Source organism: Macaca nemestrina, chromosome 8, assembly GCF_043159975.1.
Source record: "Macaca nemestrina isolate mMacNem1 chromosome 8, mMacNem.hap1, whole genome shotgun sequence".
Classification (NCBI taxonomy): domain Eukaryota; kingdom Metazoa; phylum Chordata; class Mammalia; order Primates; family Cercopithecidae; genus Macaca; species Macaca nemestrina.
Genome location: NC_092132.1, coordinates 160,063 through 179,850, shown reverse-complemented (window position 1 = coordinate 179,850; position 19,788 = coordinate 160,063). Strand labels below are relative to the sequence as shown.

The 19,788-nt window shown below is 45.9% G+C and overlaps 1 protein-coding gene across 1 annotated transcript; it reads left to right on the top strand.

The window, feature by feature from the left end:
* Positions 1–100: 100 nt before the first annotated feature.
* On the top strand, positions 101–2,150 carry LOC105464251 (UPF0488 protein C8orf33). The gene is made up of 5 exons (XM_011711977.3): positions 101–222; positions 311–622; positions 789–873; positions 1,023–1,169; positions 1,741–2,150. Exons 1-5 carry the CDS (start codon positions 217–219, stop codon positions 1,878–1,880), a joined length of 690 nt encoding a protein of 229 aa, XP_011710279.2. The 5' UTR covers positions 101–216; the 3' UTR covers positions 1,881–2,150.
* The last annotated feature ends 17,638 nt before the right edge of the window (positions 2,151–19,788 follow it).

Below are 19,788 nucleotides of genomic sequence, written 5' to 3'. Positions count from 1 at the left end.
CTTCGCCGCGCCCCAGCTTCATCCCGCCCCAGCCTCGCCCCTTCCCCTCAGGGCCCCCCGCGCCCCGCCCCGCCCCGCCCCGCCCCTCCCCACCCCGCCCCGCCCCTCCCCGCCCCGCCCGCGACCCTGCGGAACCTAGAGTCGCAGGCGCCCTCTTGGAGGACGGAATTCGACGTCGGACTCCGCCTCGCGTAGTTCCGGTGGCGACTGCGGAGCATGGCGGTGAGCGGTGTGGAGAAGACGCGCGGGTGGCTGGGCGTCGCACTGTCGGTGGCCCTCCGTGACCCTCGTGCTGCCCCCCTTTCTCCAGGCCCTAGGACATCTTGCCGGGGAGGCAGCGGCGGCCCCAGGCCCGGGTACTCGTTGCGCGTCCCGCAGACACCGGCTTCCCGGCCTGGTTTCCAGCGTCCGGAATCCCTCCACTGTCTGTCTCTGCCCAGGGCAACCCACGAGCAGTAACGCCGACACCAGAGCGCACCCGTTAGGCGATGAAGGCAGTGCAGCGTCGAAAAAACAAAAGAATAAGAAGAAAACCCGGAACAGGGCCTCTGTGGCAAATGGAGGCGAGAAGGCCTCAGAGAAACCCGCCCCAGAAGAAGTGCCCCTAAGCGCTGAGGCCCAGGCAAGGGCGGGCGTCAGTCAGGAAGGGTGGAATCCCCTAGTGCGAATCCACGGGCACATGTGATCTGGGGTCCGCAGAGTTAAGGCGGGGAGGGGGATGGGATGGGGCCAGGCGCTGTTTTGTGTCCCAGTGCCCTCTCACAGCCACTTCCCCAAATCCGTCACAGGCGCAGCAGTTGGCCCAGGAATTGGCTTGGTGTGTGGAACAACTGGAGCTTGGCCTCAAGAGGCAGAAACCCACCCCAAAACAGAGTAAGGGACCTTTCTATAGAGTTGGGGAATGTGAACAGTGGCACCGCCTGGCCTGCAGGTGCTGGCAGAGGTGAAGTTGTTTCCTTTGCGGTGGGGCGGTAGGAGGTCAGTAGTAGAGGTTTTCACTAGTCCTTTGTTTTTATTCGCAGAAGAGCAGGCTATTGGAGCAATCCGAACCCTGCGCAGCAAAAGAACGCCCCTGCCCCGGAAGAGGCAGTTGATGCACTCCTTGTTTGGAGACTATAGGGCTCAGATGGAAGCCGAATGGCGTGAGGCCCTGCGGGCTCTCAGATCTGGTGAGGAGCTAGTAACTGGTTGATTTAGGAAGGCCTAATTTAAGGAGGAAGTGCCTAGGGGGTGAAAGGAAGAAGGCCCAGAGCAACAAGGCTGGTGGGGGAAGGAGATGAGCTCAGGGAAGCCTGAGGGAACAGGGAAAGAGCAAGGATGGACCTGTCTCTCCTTTTCCCAGGACTGAACCTGGGAAGCAGCGGGGAGGTCATGGGAGGAGCGGGAAAGAGTGTGACCCTGTGTTGGTCCTGCTCCTGGCTTGGGGAAAGCTGCATTATGTCTTTGTGTCTTGGCTCTCTCTACTGGCAACGAAGCCATATCCCATAACAGTTTGAGTGCAATTCCTGGAGCCAGATGAGCTAGGTTCAAATCCTGGATCTACCACATAGTAGTACTAACACCTTTTGCAAACTACTGAACCTCTCTAAATGGGGGGTGATAGTAATATCAACCTTACAAATTTGAGGAATTAGTTAATTTATTCAAAGTGGTTAGAATTGTATGGGCAAACATAACTGTACAGGTAATGTTAGCTGTTGTTATTCAGTTCTCACATACGCTGCTTCTCTCCCCTGACAGCTGCTTATTTAGCCCAGGTGCAGCCTGTAGATGGAGCCACCAGAAAGAAGAGCCGAAGGGTCTGCAGGCCTCGCCCTATAGGGCGAGCCAAAGCCACTCTGGACACTCCTGATGAAGAGTTTAGGTTCAATTTCTTTTAGCTTCTCCCCCGACCTGGAACATTCCCCCTCCCTTGGGGTGGTGTAGGGGTTTGTTTTGAGTGCAGAGCCTTTTCAGGACTTCTGTTGGCAGAGAACCCTGGGGTTGGTCTGTCCCTGGCTGGTCCAAGTATTTGGAGCTGTTGTGAAGGTGTGAGACCATCAGATAGGCAAAAGACCCCATTTGTTTTGTGATGAAATGTTCTCTCTTTCAGAACAGAGAGAGAGAGGTGCATTTAGAAAATATACAATAAATTGAAGTGACTGTTTGAAGTATTGTAGAAAGAATATTGTACTCAGTCTTTAGGATTAGATTAAGTGGCTGTTGGTAACAAAGATTAGTGGAGAAGCTATATAATTATACACTGTTTTTCACTTTTGAAAGGAATTCCTGTCAAATGGTTTAGTGCTTAATGCTGTTATGTCACATTGCCCTAGTCTTTATTTTTGATAAAATTGGATAACGAGTGAAAGAGTGTGCTGACCACCTGTGTTAGAGGAAGTACAGAAGATGGCAGGGGTCTGGTTCCCTGGGTCCAGTCCCTTGCCTCGATCCTTTGTCCATGTTGCCTTCATTCCTGAGCAGGTGTCATCCTCAGGGAACCAGCATGGCAGCCACCAGGCATGGCTGTCTTCTCAGGAGGAAGGAGCTTCTTGCCCTAACAGTTCTGGCCTGAGACCTGGATTGAGCCTCGGCAGACTTCTTGTCTAAATGTTGGCCATGTCAATCTCAGGCCCTCTGTTCCACGGAATTGGGAATCTCCAGGTGACCTAATCCTCGTTAGTGGCTTGATGTTTGCTGGTATGTTCCAAACTCGGTTCCCAGACTCGATTGATACCTGGAGCCCAGCTGCCTACTCAGCATTTCCACTTGGGTGTTTCATAGGCATTGCAAACTTGACGTGTTTAAGACACTTGATTAGGCTCCGGTTTCCCTTTGGTGAAGGGGTGGCCTGCCCCTCCACACCTGTGGGCATTTCTTGTTAGGTGGAATGAGAGACTTGAGAAAAGAAATGAGACACAGAGACAAAGTATAGAGAAAGAAAAAGTGGGCCCAGGGGACCAGTGCTCAGCATGCAGAGGACCCACGCTGGCACTGCTCTCTGAGTTCCCTCAGTATTTATTGATCATTATCTTTACCATCTTAGAAAAAGGGAAGCGGCAGGATAATAGGATCATCATAGGGAGAAGGTCAGCAGTAAGTCATGTGAATAAAGATCTCTGTGACATAAGTTTAAGGAAAAGTACTGTGCCTTGATATGCATATGCAAACATCTCCATAAACTTTCTTAGTGCATAAAGAGCAGCATTGCTGCTAGCACATCCCACCTTCAGCCCTAAGGTGGTTTTCTCCTTTCTCAGTAAACAGAACATACAATCGGGTTTTACACTGAGTTGGTCCATTGCCCAGGGACGGGCAGGAGACATGCTTTTCTCTATCTCAACTGCCAAGAGGCCTTCTTTCCTCTTATACTAGTCCTCCTCAGCACAGACCCTTCACGGGTGTCAGGCTGGGGGATGATCAGGTCTTTCCCTTCCCACGAGGCCATATTTCAGACTATCACATGGGGAGAAACCTTGGACAATACCTAGCTTTCCTAGGCAGAGGTCCCTGCGACCTTCAGCAGTGGACGTGTCCCTGGGTACTTGAGATTAAGAGAACGGTGCTGAGACTTTTCACAAGCGTACTGCCTTCAGGCACTTGTTTAACAAAGCACACCCTGCACAGCCCAAAATCCATTAAACCTTGAGTCACCACAGCACATGTCTCTTGCAAGGACAAGGTTGGGGGTAGGGTCACAGATTAACAGCATCTCAAATACAGAACAAAATGGAATCTCTTATGTGTACTTCTTTCTATATAGACACAATAGCAGTCTGATCTGTTTTTCTTTTCCCCACATTTCCCCCTTTTCTTTTCAACAAAACCACCATTGTCATCATGGCTCGTTTTTGATGGTCGCTGTCTCTTTGGAACTGTTGGGTGTACCTGCAGACTAACAGTAGACAGCACAGGCACACAAGGATTAATATGAAATTTACAATAGTAGTACTTTAGATGGTCTTAACCGAAGTGACAGGGTTAAGATTTGCGAGGCCATCAGCAACTCCTGCAATTGCCTCAGTTTATGATACCAACACAGAGAACACATACTTCATCAGGTAATAAAATATCTCAAAGCAAGTGGAGGCAGGATGAGATCACAGGACCACAGGATGGCGTTAAAATTAAAATTAAAATTGCTAATGAAATTTCCGGTATGCATTGTCATTGATAACATCTTATCAGGAAACAGGGTTTGAGAGCAGACAACCTGTCTGACCAAAATTTATTAGGCAGGAATTTTCTCATCCTAATAAGCCTGGGAGTGCTACAGGAGACTGGGCTTATTTCATCCCTTCAGCTTCGACCGTAAAAGGCGGCACGCTTCCAAGGGGGTCGTTTATGGGCCTACCCTCAGAGCGCATTCTCTTTCTCAGGGATGTTCCTTGCTGAGAAAAAGAATTCAGTGATATTTATCCTATTTGCTTTTAAAAAGAGGAGAAATATGGCTCTGTTCCGTCTGGCTGACCAGCGGCCAGTTCAAGGTTACCTCCCTTGTTCCCTGAACATCGCTGTTATCCTGTTCTTTTTTCAAGATGCCCAGATTTCATATTGTTCAAACACACATGCTCTACAAACAATTTGTGCCGTTAACACAATCATCACAGGGTTCTGAGGTGACATATATCCTCCTCAGCTTACAAAGAAGATGATGGGATTAAGAGATTAAAGACAGGCATAGGAAATTATAAAAATATTAATTTAGGAAACTAATAAATGTTCATGAAATCGTCACATTTCATGTTTTTCTTCCATAGCTTCAGCCAGTCCCTCCGTTCAGGGTCCCTGACTTCCTGCACATCTGTTCTTCTGATATCACCACTTTGTTCATCTTGCGAGTCAATGGTGCTCGATTGCAGTGTTTCCATCTCCGTGGAGGTGCAGAACTTCAAATGTTTAGTGGGTATCCAAACAGGAAGCTGATTTTCTCCTGGTGAAACAAGCAAAACCTCTTCCCCAGGTTATCACCTTCCCTATTTCCCATGTCTTATTTTTGTTTTTTCACCAAATCAGTTTTCCTTCATGTGGACTGTTCTTTTTACCAGTAAGATGTTGTTCTGCAGAAGTAATAGTCTGATTTCTATAAATGTTTAAAAAATTTAAAGTATGGAGTGCTAGATTAAGTTGCATCTGAGGAGTGGTACGCTCCTTGCTGTCTCCCCCTTTTTTTTGTTTGATTAACTGAGTTTTGAGTGTTCTATTAGTTCTTAATTTTTCTATTTCTGTATCCCTAAATAATGAAAAGGAGTAGAGGTTTGAATCTTATCAGATGCTATTATTAGTCCTGCGTTGGCAACCTCTGCTTGCAGAAATGTGTAACAGTCAATTAATTTGTCTCTTGGTTCTGCAGCACATAAAATATCATCAATATAGTGAATGATATAACAATCTGAAAATTTGTCTCTAACTGTTTGAAGGACTTGACCTATGAAAGTCTGACAAATAGTTGGACTATTAAGCACTCCCAGAGGTAACACTTTCCACTGAAACCTGGTGGCTGGTTCTTTATTATTTATGGCTGGTATAGTAAAGGCAAATTTTTCACAATCCTGCTCTGCCAGAGGAATGGTAAAAAAGCAGTCCTTCAGATCAATTATAATTAAAGGCCAGTCTTTTGGGATCATGGCTGGAGAGGGCAATCGGTGTTGAAGAGGCCCCATGGGTTGAATTACGGCATTTACAGCTCTTAAGTCAGTTAACATACGCCATTTGCTGGACTTTTTCTGAATTACAAACACAGGAGAATTCCAGGGTGAGAATGAAGGCTCAACGTGTCCCTTTCTAGTTGTTCCTTTGCTAATAAATGTAAAGCCTCCGGGTTTGGTTTTTGTAGTGGCCACTGATTTACCCATACGAGTTTTTCTGTTTTCCAAGTTAATGGAATGGGTTTAGGAGGCTCTACAGTGGCTGCCCCTAAAAAGGATGCCCTATTCCTTTTCTTTCTTGATTTTCCCCAGTCTCAGTTGGGACTTTAATGCCATTTTCATTTTTTCCTGGTCCTTTTTCTGGTATATATCCCATCTTAGTCATGATTTTTTGACTCGTGGGGCTGTATAATGGAGCTGGCATAATGATTTCCTCACCCCACTGTTGTAACAAATCTCGACCCCATAGATTAACAGGAATTGAAGTAATCATTGGCTGAACAGTACTTTCTTGATTATCTGGCCCTAAACAATGTAAAATCTTTGTACTCTGATACACTTCTGAGGCTGTGCCTATGCCAACAAGTCTTGTAACAGCTTTTTGTTTAGGCCAATTTTTTGGCCACTGATTTAAAGCAATGACAGAGACATCTGCTCCAGTGTCTACCAACCCTTCAAACTGTTTTCCTTGAATAATGGCCTTACACACAGGTCTGCTCTCAGAGACCTGACTTGCCCAATATGCAGCCTTTCCTGCCGGATCAGTGCTTCCAAACCCTCCTGTTCTTTTTATCTCACTGTTTCCAACTTTAATATGAGGCAGGAGTAATAATTGAGCAATCCTGTCTCCTGGACTGGCACTCCAAGGAATTGAGGAACTAATAACCAATTGAATTTCACCTTTATAGTCTGAATCAACCATACCAGTATGAATTTGAACTCCCTTTAGATTTAAACTTGATCTTCCTAAGATTAGTCCTACAGTCCCCTCAGGCAATGGGCCATATACCCCAGTGGGGATTTTTCGTGGAGGCTCCCTTGGAAGCAGAGAGACTGCTTGTATAGTACATAAATCTACTGCTGCACTGCTGCTAGTGGTGGGGGATAATTGCTGTATTGTGATAACTGACTTATTCCCTGAGGCACTTGTGACAGTGGGGGTTGTTGTTCCTGGAAACCTGAGGAACAAAAGTCTGAATTGGAAATGCCCCAGTTTGTTGCGGGGCCTGAGGCTGGCCCCTCCTCTTGTTTCCCAACAGTGGTTGCCCAGTTTTATCAAATTTAGAACGACATTGATTAACCCAATGTTTTCCCTTTTTATATCTTGGACATAGGCCAGGTGGCTCTTTATCTGTTGTTGTAGTAGCTTGAGTAGTTACATTTTGTTTATTTGAGATGAGGCAATTCTTTTTTAGATGACCAATTTGACCACAATTATAACATTTTCCCCCAAATGTTCTAACTTGTCCTTCTAAAGCAACTCCTGTGATTGCTTGAGCCATAAGCATAGATTTATGCATAGCTCCTCCAATTCCATCACAGGCTTTAAAGTACTCTGAGATTACATCTTATCCTGCTGGGACCCTTCCTTTTAATGGCTTAATGGCTGATTGACAATCAGGATTGGCATTTTCATATGCCATCAGCTTCACTATGACCTTACGGGCATTCTCATCGGTAACTGACTTTTGAGCAGCATCTTGAAGCCTTGCTACAAAATCAGGGTAGGGTGCTTTAGAGCCTTGTCTTATTGTATTGAAGGAGGGACAGGCGGTTCCTGGGTCTTGGATTTTCTCCCAGGCCCTAAGGCAGATAGCCCTAATTTGCTCAATGGCCTCATTTGGCATTATTACTTGTTGACTATCAATGCTCCAATTTTGACCTGTTCATAATAGTTGATCTACGTCTGTATTAACTGGAGGATTGGCAGTCCTATTTCTTCGGACCTGTTCTTGTGCCCCATCAATCCACCAAGTCTTAAATTGTAAAAATTGAGAGGATGAGAGTGATGATTTTGCCAGAATCTCCCAATCATAAGGAATGAGTCTATGTCTATGAGCAATGGAATCTAATAATATTCTCATGTAAGGAGAGTTGGGTCCATACTGTTTTACTCCCTCTTTCATTTCTTTTAGCATTTTTATAGAAAAGGACTCATATCTGGCTTCAGCTACAGGAGGCTCTCCCTCTTGGGCCCCTTCTCCAGGTGGTCTTGATTCTAATATTACTGGGAATTGCCACGCCTCAATATCTCCTTGTTTTCTTGCCTCATCAATAATTTTATGTAATGCACTACCTGTCCACTAGGTGGTGCTATAGGATTAAGTCTCATGGTGAGCGGCTGAGGATATGGCACCCTGCCCTGTGGTGCTGGAAACATTCCTGGTTGTCCATATGGATTTTCTGGGGGCAGCCGATACTGAAGTTCGGCTGGTGGCCATTATTGATAGGCTACTGGCGGCTGGGTCTTATTTTCTACTAGCTGATATTGTGGACACTGTATATGGATTGGCATTGCCGTGACAGAGACTCTTATCTTTTTCTATTTGATCTTCTTTTGGAGTTTGTACCTGTTTAACCTGCATTTGAGGTTGTAAAGTTACAGGCATCTGAGCTGCTGTAAGAGGATTTGGCCATCGTGGTTTAGACTCTGATGGCACCAATAATTCTGGACCTTTTTCTTCTAATTTTAACGTTTCAGGATGAATCACCTCCTGTTATTGATTATCATCAAGATTTTGCGTTGACCGAGCCATTACCAGCTCTGCTACACATTTACAATGTGAACTTTCCGTTCCTTTCTGGGATTCTATCCCTGCCTCTTTTTCACAATCTACTGCACAGCCTTCAGGGACATCAGAAACTGAAACGCTATCTTCCTCTGTTTGAAACGGTTCTAAAGCTACTTTAATAATGACCCAATCATTCCATACTGTAAGTGGGATGATTTTACTTTCCCTACTTGCTTGTTTTAATTCTTTGCCAATTTTTTCCCAGTCTTTTAGATCTAAAGTTCCCTGTTCCAGAAACCATGGGCAAAACTGTTCTATTGTTTGAAATAGCATAATTAGATTTTTGGTAGAGACTTTAACTCCCCCTCTTTTTAAGATAATTTTAATAAAGCTACGATAAGAGGCATATTTACTTTTAGTTTGCCCCATTGTTACCCTGGGTTCTTCCAAGTGCACAAGCTTACCGCAAGGCTGACCGTAGACGTACTCGGGAGTCTCTCATCGACTTGTCCTCAATGACCATGCTTGAGCGTACCTTCACCTTAGAGAAAAGCACCCACGTTGGGCACCAGATGAAGGGGTGCCTGCCCCTCCACACCTGTGGGCATTTCTTGTTAGGTGGAATGAGAGACAGAGACAAAGTATAGAGAAAGAAAAAGTGGGCCCAGGGAACTGGCGCTCAGCATACAGAGGACCCATGCTGGCACTGGTCTCTGAGTTCCCTCAGTATTTATTGATCATTATCTTTACCATCTTAGAAAAAGGGAAGTGGCAGGATAATAGGATCATCATAGGGAGAAGGTCAGCAGTAAGACATATGAAAAAAGATCTCTGTGACATAAGTTTAAGGAAAAGTACTGTGCCTTGATATGCATATGCAAACATCTCCATAAACTTTCTTAGTGCATAAAGAGCAGCATTGCTGCTAGCACGTCCCACCTTCAGCCCTATGGCAGTTTTCTCCTTTCTCAGTAAACAGAACATACAATCGGGTTTTACAATGAGATGTTCCATTGCCCAGGGACGGGCAGGAGACAGATGCTTTTCTCTATCTCAACTGCCAAGAGGCCTTCTTTCCTCTTATACTAGTCCTCCTCAGCACAGACCCTTCACGGGTGTCAGGCTGGGGGATGATCAGGTCTTTCCCTTCCCACGAGGCCATATTTCAGACTATCACATGGGGAGAAACCTTGGACAATACCTAGCTTTCCTAGGCAGAGGTCCCTGCGACCTTCAGCAGTGGACGTGTCCCTGGGTACTTGAGATTAAGAGAACGGTGCTGAGACTTTTCACAAGCGTACTGCCTTCAGGCACTTGTTTAACAAAGCACACCCTGCACAGCCCAAAATCCATTAAACCTTGAGTCACCACAGCACATGTCTCTTGCAAGGACAAGGTTGGGGGTAGGGTCACAGATTAACAGCATCTCAAATACAGAACAAAATGGAATCTCTTACGTGTACTTCTTTCTATATAGACACAGCAACAGTCTGATCTCTCTCTCTTTTCCCCACAGTTTGGCTTCTTTTCAGTGAATGGCACGACTGCCTGTCTAGTTGATTTGGCAGCAAACCTGTGTCATCCTCAATTGCTGTCTCTCTAGCACTGTATAATTCTGTATACTCTCTTTTATTTTTATTTTTTTTTTGAAAAGGAGCTTTGCTCTTGTTGCCCATGCTGGAGTGCAATGGTGCGATCTCGGCTCACTGCAACCTCTGCCTCCTGGGATCAAGCGATTCTCCTGCCTCAGCCTCCCAAGTAGCTGGGATTACAGGTGTGCGCCACCAAGTCTGGTTAATTTTGTATTTTTAGTAGAGATGGGGTTTCTCCATGTTGGTCAGGCTGGTCTCGAACTCCTGGCCTCAGGTTATCCACCCACTTCAGCCTCCCAAAGTGCTGGGATTACATATAAACTTTTAATACTTCAACCGGCATATCAGCTCTGTCTTCAAAATGAATCTCAAGTATTTCACGTTTTCTTTATCCTCACTACTGCTCATTCTACTTAATGACTGTTCTTACCCCGCCTGCTGTGTTAGCCAGACTGACCCTTCATGTATGTTGGATCACTGTCTCCTGATTCAGTGACTTCATTGTACCTAGGATACCATATGAAGTCTTATGTACAAGGCCCTGCCTAGGCCTGCACGTGTTTACGCCCTGACGGCCTCTCTGATGTGGTCCCCCTCTGCTCCTGAGGTAACTGGACTTAATTCTGCCTCAAGGTCTTCAACCTCGCTCTTCCTTTTGCCTGGATGACTCTTCCTCCAGATCTTAGCATAACTGGCTTCCAGGAAAGTAAACATCAGCTTTGTGCGAGAAAGTGCCTCTCTGCCCTATCATTCATCAGGTCGAGGTAACGTATTCAGGAAATAGATTTCCTCCGTGGTCACTGTGCAGATGTAAAGTGTCATATAATGACCCCCTTGAGAGTCTGTTTTCCCACTGAGAATCCTTGTTTATTAAAATCATGGACAGCCACTTTGCTGTTAGAAATCATCAGTAGGAAGGAAATGTCTGATCTCAAAAAGATTCCTTGATTTACAACCTAGATGCAGAACTTCAAGTAAGGGGTTTTAGAACTCTACATCTCAAGGAAACAGAAGCCTGGTTCACTTCACAGTTCAGACCAGGTCTTTAGCCCTCTACCTAGCCCCGTCTTGTTATGTGCCCATCAAAACACTGTTTGATTTACATTTCACTGAAACACGCTTTTACTAAATCTTCTAATACTCATGTCTCTTGTGAGATGACCCATGGATCTGATGTTCAGTCTTCCATATTAGAATGAGCCAATATATTAACTGTCCCTTAGGGACTTCGAATGATTGGACTAGGACAGTCCTTATCTTTTGGATCTTATTATCACCGTGCTGCCCGTCCTGCATCCCCCATTGGTGGTTGGCCGTTTGCCCTCCAATCTTTTTCTGTGAGTTTGGAGTGCTTGAGTAAAGGAGATGCTAGGGCAGATCTTCCCCCTTTGTTCCTTTGCTGGTGTCTCCATGGTTCTTCCTCCAGGGGTTCCCTATTGGGCCCTGTTAAAACCACCTATTCTTGGTCTGTCCAGCCTAAGGGTCCCGGTTTGACTTAAGGATCAGGTTGGGGTTGGGTTAGGGTGAGGGTGATGGAGAGGATTAGAGAGTGATGGGGGGTTTAGGGTGAGTCTTAGGGGATAGAATAAGGGTTAGAGGGTGAAGGTGAGGTTTTAGGGTGAGGATTGGGTTAGAGTTAGTTTTGGGTCAGTGATGTGGTTAGTGTTAGATATTAGGTGTTAGGGCTGATGGTCTAAGGGTTAGAAATTAGGCGAAGGTTAGGGTTTGGGATCATAGATTCAGACTCAGCTTGCGGAACTGTTTGTCACTAACATTGTTTGCCTTCTGCTATAATCCCTCCATCACCTCTAATTTCAAACCCTTCCTTAACCTGGCAGAGCTCAACCAAGGGCTTCTCTGTATTCACCATGGTTATCATCAGGTTCCATTTCCCTTGGAAGCTTGTTCATACTTACCCATATTATTTTGTAATGTGTGCAGAGATATCTGGCTTTCTAATATGTTGTTTAAATCCCATGACCTGAATTTAACAAGTGGATTTTTTGGCAACATTGAATTTTCTTCTTTAAGCATTCTTAGAGCAGAGCTGCTTCCTCACAGAGGATTTTAAATTATTCTTCTTGGTTGCTTTACAAGATAATTTTGCAGCTTGCACGTTTTTCTTCAAAATCTTAAAAGGTTTCATCTACTATTAGGCCAGGCGCCATGGCTCGCGCCTATAATCCCAGCATTTTGGGAGGCCGAGGTGGGTGGATTACCTGAGGTCGGGAGTTTGAGACCAGCCTTAGCAACATGGTGAAACCCCATCTCTACTAAAAATACAAAATTAGTCAGGTGTGGTGGTGCATGCCTGTAATCCCAGCTACTCGGGAGGCTGAGGCAGGAGAATCACTTGAACCCAGGAGGCAGAGGTTGCAGTGAGCCGAGATCACGCCATTGTACTGCAGCCTGGGCGACAAGAGTGAAACTCCATCTCAAAAAAAATAAATAAATAAAATAAAAAAGTTTTGTCTACTTTCTTCATTACATTTGATAAATTTACCAACTCTAGGTCCATCTGTTTTTCATGGGTTTGGCATCGTTTGCTCTCACCCAAGGAACATGTACCCCCAAGTCATAGGCTGTCTCGACAGTTTAGCAGTTCTAGGACAGAGGTGACAAGTTGAGTTGCCCCATGAACTGAACTAAGCCCTGATGGCATCTCACATTGAGCTGTGACAGCTGATGTTCCTTAGCTTGCCTGGTCCAGAGTCAGCACCCACCGCCTGATGTCCCTGACTCCGCTCTCATGACATCAACTTTTGTCCTGGAGTTTACCTGCGGGGTTGGGTGTCCCTAGAGATTAGGCTGCAAAGTACCCCAGACCCTCTTGGTAAGAGCTGTTGAGCAGGTCCTCGCCTGGGACACATGTGTTGGCCTGTAGAGTCCAGGGTTGTATGGGATGTCATTGCCCACTAGGTTTGTGTCTCCCTAACCATTGGTATTCAGGTTGGTTGGGTGGGTGGTTGGGCAGGTGGAACACAGGCAGGTAGAGCCAGGACTGGTGAAGTCTAAGTTTAGAATTAGGGTTAATTTTAGGGTTAGATTTGATATAGGGGTTAGAGTCATCATGTTCACCTTGTAAGTGGCTGGACAGCAGTGGCTGATTGCTCTATGAGTGTCTCTAAAAAATCTTGTTTGGTGCCAGGCATGATGACTGATGCTTGTAATCCCAGAACTTTGGCAGGCAAAGGTGGGTAGATCACCTGAGGCCAGGAGTTTGAGAGCAGCCTGGCCAACATGGTGAAACTCTAGCTCTACTAATAATACAAAAATTAGCTAGGTGTGGTGGTGCACACCTGTAATCCCAGCTACTTGGGAGACTGAGGCATGAGAATTGCTTGAACCTGGGAGGTGGAGATTGCATTGACCTGAGATTGTGCCACTGTTCTCAGCCTGGGCAACCACAAGACCCTCTATCCAAACAAAACAGAAATGTTGGGGCTGGGCATGGTGGCTCATGCCTATAATCCGAGTACTTTGTGAGGCTGAGGTGGGCAAATAACTTGAGCCCAGGAGTTCAAAACCAACTTTGGAAACATGGCAAAACCCTCTCTACAAAAACCACAAAAATTAGCTGGGTGTGGTGATACATGCCTGTAGTTCCAGCTACTTGGGAGTCTGAGATGTGTGGCTTGCTTGAGCCTGGGAGGTTGAGGCTGTTGTGAGCCAAGATGGCACCACTGCACTCCAGCCTGGGTGATAGAGTAAGACCCTGTCTCAAAACAAAAAACTTAAGCTGGTGATGGGACCAGGCTTACTGGAGCCCTACTGTCTCTCCAGACAGGTGGGTTCACATAGGCTGGTGGCTCGGTGAGGTCTTTGCCATCTGATAAAAGCTGCATTGCTGTGGGTTTTGCTTACTGGGGTCACCGCCATTTCCAGAAAGACGGCAGCAGTGGTATTGGTAATTATGCTGGATCCCAGAATAGAATGACCTCAGGGACATTGAGGGAGCAATGTGACATATCCCTGTGCTTTGGTGCAGTGGTAGTTATACCATCTGCAGAGCATGTCTTGCCAGTGTTTGTGCTGTCTCTTGTCAGATGGGGTGTATTAAAATGGCAGTTTTGCAGGGGTTCCTGGTGATTCCTGAGTAGAGGGTTCTGGCAGTGTGGAGGGCATGGCTGAGTCCCCACCTTCCCTGGAAGTGAGACACAACAGCATTGTGGCATGGCTTTCCTGGGTCCCCAACATCTGTATGTGGTGAGGTGGCAGTGGGACAACATGCTCATGTGCCCTGCTCTAGCCAATAAGATAATCTGGGATTCCCTACTGTCTTCAAGTTGGTGCCACATCCACTGCATGGGTCAGCTTGCCTGGGTCACTGCCATCTTCTGGATATGGGGCATGGCAGAAGGCAAGGCAGAGCAGCTTCCTGGGGCCCCACAGTTCTTTGGAAGAGACAGAAGCAGCCAGTGAAGGCATGCTGGGTTCCCTTCTGTATTACGGAAGGGGCTCTCAGCTGTCTTTGGAAGAGTGGCAGCAAGGGTTTGCTTGTCTTATGAAAGTGGATGGGGTATTTTCCCACCACATCTTGGAATTGTAGAGCAGAGTGGTGGCATTGCAGGGTTTCCCATCATCTCCAGGAAGGAGCTGGCTGACAAGGGTGCCTGCATTCACTTGGAGGGATGGTGTGGCTGTGGGTATGGGCTTACCAGCTTCCCTGCCATCTCCTGAAAAGAGGGAATGCCACTGGCAGCAGTACCTGCATTTTCATGGAAGTGAGAGTCACATAGGCAGTTGGGGGTAGTTTGCTGATGTCCCCCAGCTCTCCTGATAGTGACACAGTAGCAGTAAGGGGCAACTGAATAGGGTCCTCACCGTCTCCTGGAAGCTTGGGGAAGTGGGGTGTGCTGGGTCCCTCTGTGTCTCCTGGAGTGTGGGGCATCAGGTGTCATTTTGCCAGGTTGTGCTTGTATACTGGGAGTTGGGGAGCAAAAAGAATGGAGGGCAGTTGGCCAGGGTCCCTGTTCTCTCCTAGCAAGTGAGGGTGGTGGGGTAACCAGCTGGCCTGTGTCCCAGCATTTCCTGAAGTAGGGCAAAGCAGTGGGGCTTGCCTTTCTATTCCCTGCCATGTCCTGAAACAGGCCCTCGGCAACGTCGGGGAACAGGGCACATGGCCATGGTGTTGATTTGCTGGTCCCTGCTCTTGGAAGATTGGACTAACATGGGTTCCATTTGGCTGGTTTTCTGACCTTTCCAATAAGTGGGGTAGATTTCTGGGTCCTTGTTGTCTCCTGTAAGAAGGGAGTTGGGGGCAAACAGTGAGCATATGAGGTCTGTCCTGCTTTATAGATCCGGCACCTTGGTGGCTCTGTGTCTAGCCTATTTTGCTTCTAGGAAAAGTTCACTGTCTTTCTGTCACTGGCCTGTGCTGTCCCTCATGAGGCAGACACTCCTGGGCCATGCAGGAGTCCAGGCCATGCAGAAGTTCAGGGAAACCTGAGCTTCCTAAGGCCTTTCCAGGAAAGTGGCACACAAACCCCTCCCCTTCACAACTCAGAAACCAAGACCAATTCCATAGCCACCTCAGAGCTGGCTGGCCACCTCACAGCTCAGCTCCATGTCTATGTGAGGGAGGAACAGGTGTTTGGGGATGGCCTGGCATCCTTTCCACATAGCAGCTGCCTATTATTCTTTTTTATGTTTCTCTTTTTCTTACAGTCTATAGGACTTCATAAATTAGGAAAATAAGCTTTTTATGACATGAGTCACAAATATTTTGCCCTAGTTTGACTGTAAGGTATTGTAATATAGAACTTACATTTTTCTTTTAAAATTTGTAAACTGTGAATATGCGCATCGTACTAGATGTTAATTAAACCTTAACAAACTTGTTTTTAAAATACCACACATTTTCTTTTCTTTCTTTCTTTTTTTTTCTTTTTGAGATGGGGTTTTGCTCTTGTTGCCCAGGCTGGAGTGCAGTGGTGCGATCTGGGCTCACTGCAACTTCTGCCTCCTGAATTCAAGCGATTACTCCAGCCTCAGCCTTCTGAGTACCTGGAATTACAGGCATGTGCGACCACACCTGGCTAATTGTTGTATTTTTAATAGAGACAGAGTTTCACCATGTTGATGAAGCTGGTCTGAAACTTCTGACCTCAGGTGATCCTCCTGCCTCAGCTTCCCAAAGTACTGGGATTATAGGCATTAGCTACTGTGCCTGGACTTAAAATACCACACATTTTCTTACCTATTTTTGCATTTTTTATTTTTAATTTTTGAAGAGCATCAAAACATACAAGTGGCTTTGTTTGGCAGGAAAGAATGTTGAGGAATCGATGGAAATTTTCATGATACCTGGTACAGTATGGTGAGTCTCCTGTCTGTTTCCCCCCCACTCCATCTAGTGTGTATGAAAGTATTTGTCAGGGCTGAACTGTGTCCTCCTGGTCAGTGGTCAGCATTGTGGCTCAGGAAGGGGGCGCCTGGACCCTGGCTTTGCCTAGGGGAAGATGCTGCTGCAGACTCTCCTGCCCTCTGCAGCGACCAGGTGGTCAGTCAAGTAGGGTTAGGGAGAGTTTCTAACCCTAACTCTATCTGGTAACCCTAACCACTCTCTGGGCACAGTGCTGCTGCAAGTAGAACAGGCTCCGGGAAGGGCACAGAGATCACTTTTCGGCCCGGATCTGCCTTATCGGCATCTGGGGCAGCATGCTGTGGATGTGTAGGTCATCTGCAGAGCCCAGACCTAACACTTCCTGTGGCTAATGGTACCCCCAGGCCTCTCTAGTCAGGCTCCAGGGAGACAATGTAGTAGATCAAGAAGTTGGGGTTCACATTGACATAGTGGCCACCCTCCACCTGCGGAGGTCCTACCTGTGGCCATGGCCACCATGCAGTTGATGCTGAGCAGCTGCATGTGCTCCACTGAGCAGGGACTGCTGCTGCTGGCTCTCCTGCTATGCTACCTGCTTGACTATGCCTGCTGCACAGCTGAGATCATGGCCTGGTACATCTTCTGTACAACAGCCACTACCTGCTCCATCACAGTCTCCAGCACCTCACTGGTCAGCCCCTGCCAGCACCAGCTGGCCTAAGTTGCCACAAGCTAGTACCCTCTCTGACCAGCCTGGAAATGGGCTGGAACATAGACATTGTTGGACGAAACCCCACAGTCCACTGCGACATTGCACTGGGGAAACTTCAGACACTTTTATACTACAAAGGTTTAAGGTTAGGGTTAGGAGGTAGAGTTGGGGATGGCATGAGGGATACAGATGGGGGTTAGGTTTAGGGTTTAGGGTTAACGGTTAAGGTAGGGTTTGGGTTAGGGTTCAGTTAGGGTTAGGTTAGGGGTAGGGGTTAGGGGTAGGGTTAGGGTTAGGGTTGGGGTTAGGGTTGGGCGAGGGCTAGAGTTGGGGTTGGGTTAGGGTTACGGTTGGGGTTGGGTTAGGGTCAGGGTCAGGGTCAGGACAAAGGTTCAGAGTTCAGGGTTCAGGGATAGGGTTAGGGCTAGGGTTAGGGTTAGGGGTTGGGGTTGGGGTTGGAGTTATGGCTAGGGCTAGGGCTAGGGTTCAGGTCCGGGTCCGGGTCACATCAGGGTCAGGGTCAGTGTCAGGGGTCAGGGTTAGGGTTAGGGTTATATTTAGGCGTTAGGGTTAGGGTTTAGGGTTAGGGTTATGGGTTAGGGTTAGGGTGAGTTCGTTTTAGGGTTTAGGGTTCGGGTTCTGGGTGAGGGTTAGGGCTAGGTGTAGGGGTAGGGCTAGGGCTAGGGGTAGGGTTAGGGGTTAGGATTTCGATTAGGGTTTGGGTAGGGTTAGTGTTAAGCGTTAGGTTTAGGGTTAGCTTACGGTTAGGGTTAGGCGTAAGGGTTAAGTGTTAGGGTCAGGGTTAGGTTAGGCTCTTGTTCAGGGTCAGGTTTTGGGAAGCGTCAGGGTCATAAGGTTAGGATGTTAGGGTCTGCGCTAGGGTCAGTTTCAGGGTCATCGTCATGATTAGGGTTAGGGTCAGGGTCATGGATAGGGTTAGGGTTAAGGGTAAGGATTAGGGTTAAGGGTAAGTGTTAGGCTTTAGGGTCAGTGTAGAAGTTAGGGGTCAGGGTTAGGGTCAGTGTCAGTGTATTGTTCAAGTGTTAAGGGTTAGGGTTAGAGTTAGGTTAGGGTTAGTGTTAGGGTTAGGGTTTAAGGTTTGGGTTAAGGGTTAAGGATTATGGTTAGCTTACAGTTACGGGTAAGATTTAGGGATAAGGGTTAAGGGTTAGGGTCAGGGTTAGTTTAGGGTCAGGGTCAGGTTAGGGTCAGGGTCAGGTTAGGGTCAGTGTCAGGGTCAAAGTTAAGGGCTAGGGTTAGGGTTTAGGGTTTGGATTTGGGGTTAGGGTTAGGGGTTAGTGTTAGGGTTGGGTTAGGGTTAGGTTCAGGGTCAGGGTTAAGGTTTGGCTCAAGTTTTGGGTCAGGGTTAGGGTTAGATTTTAGGTCAGTGTTAGGGTCAGGTCAGCATTAATGGTTAAGGGTTAATGGTTAGGGTTAAGTTTAGGGGTTAGGGTTAGGGTCAGGGTCAGGGTTAGTGTTGTTAGGGTTAAAGTTAGGGTTAGGGTCAGGGTCAGGGTTAATGGTTAAGGGTTAAGGGTTAGGGTTAAGGTTAGGGGTTAGGGTTGGGTTCAGGGTCAGGGTTAATGTTGTTAGGATTAGCGTTAGGGTCAGGGTCAGTGTCAGGGTCAGCGTTAGGCTTAAGTTAGGGTTAGGTTAAGTTTAGGGTTATGTGTTAGGGTTAGAGGTTAGGCTTAGGGTTTAGGGTTAGGGTTAGGGGTTATGTTTAGTGTTAGGGGTTAGGGTTTAGCGATTAGGGGTTAGGGTTTAGGGGTAGAGTTAGGGTTTAGGGTTAGGGTTAATGGTTCACTGCAGTTTTCATAAATAATCTAGGTAAACAATTAAAATAAAATAATTAGGCAAATGTAATGGGACAAATACTTGTACACAAACTCATAATTTGGAATTTTAAGTTTTATTAAATTAAATAATAGATATTTCATTATTTGAGTATTTTTCAATAAAAATATATTGTAGAAAAACATTCTAAGAAAATGTGTATCCTTTTTAAAAAGGTGAACAATATTTGTCTAATTCAAGGTTTATTTAAAGGTTATGTATAAAACAAAGTAAAAGGAACCAGGAAATAAGAGAGATGTAAAGAAAGTTATAAAAATAAAGATTTTTTTTCTTTTAAGAAAGCTTAAAGAGACATAATTTTATATGAGAAAGAATCTTGTATGGTAAACATAGTCCTAAAATAAAATGACTGGTTGTTTAAGAAAGAGAGAGGTTCAGGAAAGACCAGAAAATCCAAGCATATCATGAACAGTCTGTGTAAGTCACAATAAGAGGATTAAAAAAAAAAACAAACCAAAAAACTTATATGATTAAGTTGTCTATAATTAAAGGGAAATTATAATAGTCTTTCTAGAGATTGGGCTTAACGCAAAAAAAAAAAAAAAAACCCACTTATACACTAAATAACTGGTTAGAGCAATGAAATTTTCTTAAGGGATTGATTTACTCTTAATAAATTATAAGAGACTAATTTTTTTCAACCCAAAGTTCAACTTTTATTGCATCTCACCATTTTTTATTTTCTCTCCCCTTTGAAAGGGTGCAAAATAGTAATGCTCCCTTTCAACTCATTTTCAGCTCATATAAGTTTTTTTCCTCAAGTTCTGTTTGTTGTGGTCTGATGCTAACAATGCTCTCTTAAAGGTCTAAAGGAAATGTTTTCTTTCATCACAATATTCTGTGCAGTGCCAAAGGTCTTTTCTTCTGCCTTTTGGTAACTGGTCTAATAGATTTCGTGGTTTATTGAACTCATTGCCATTATTATTAAATTTTGGTTTGCTTA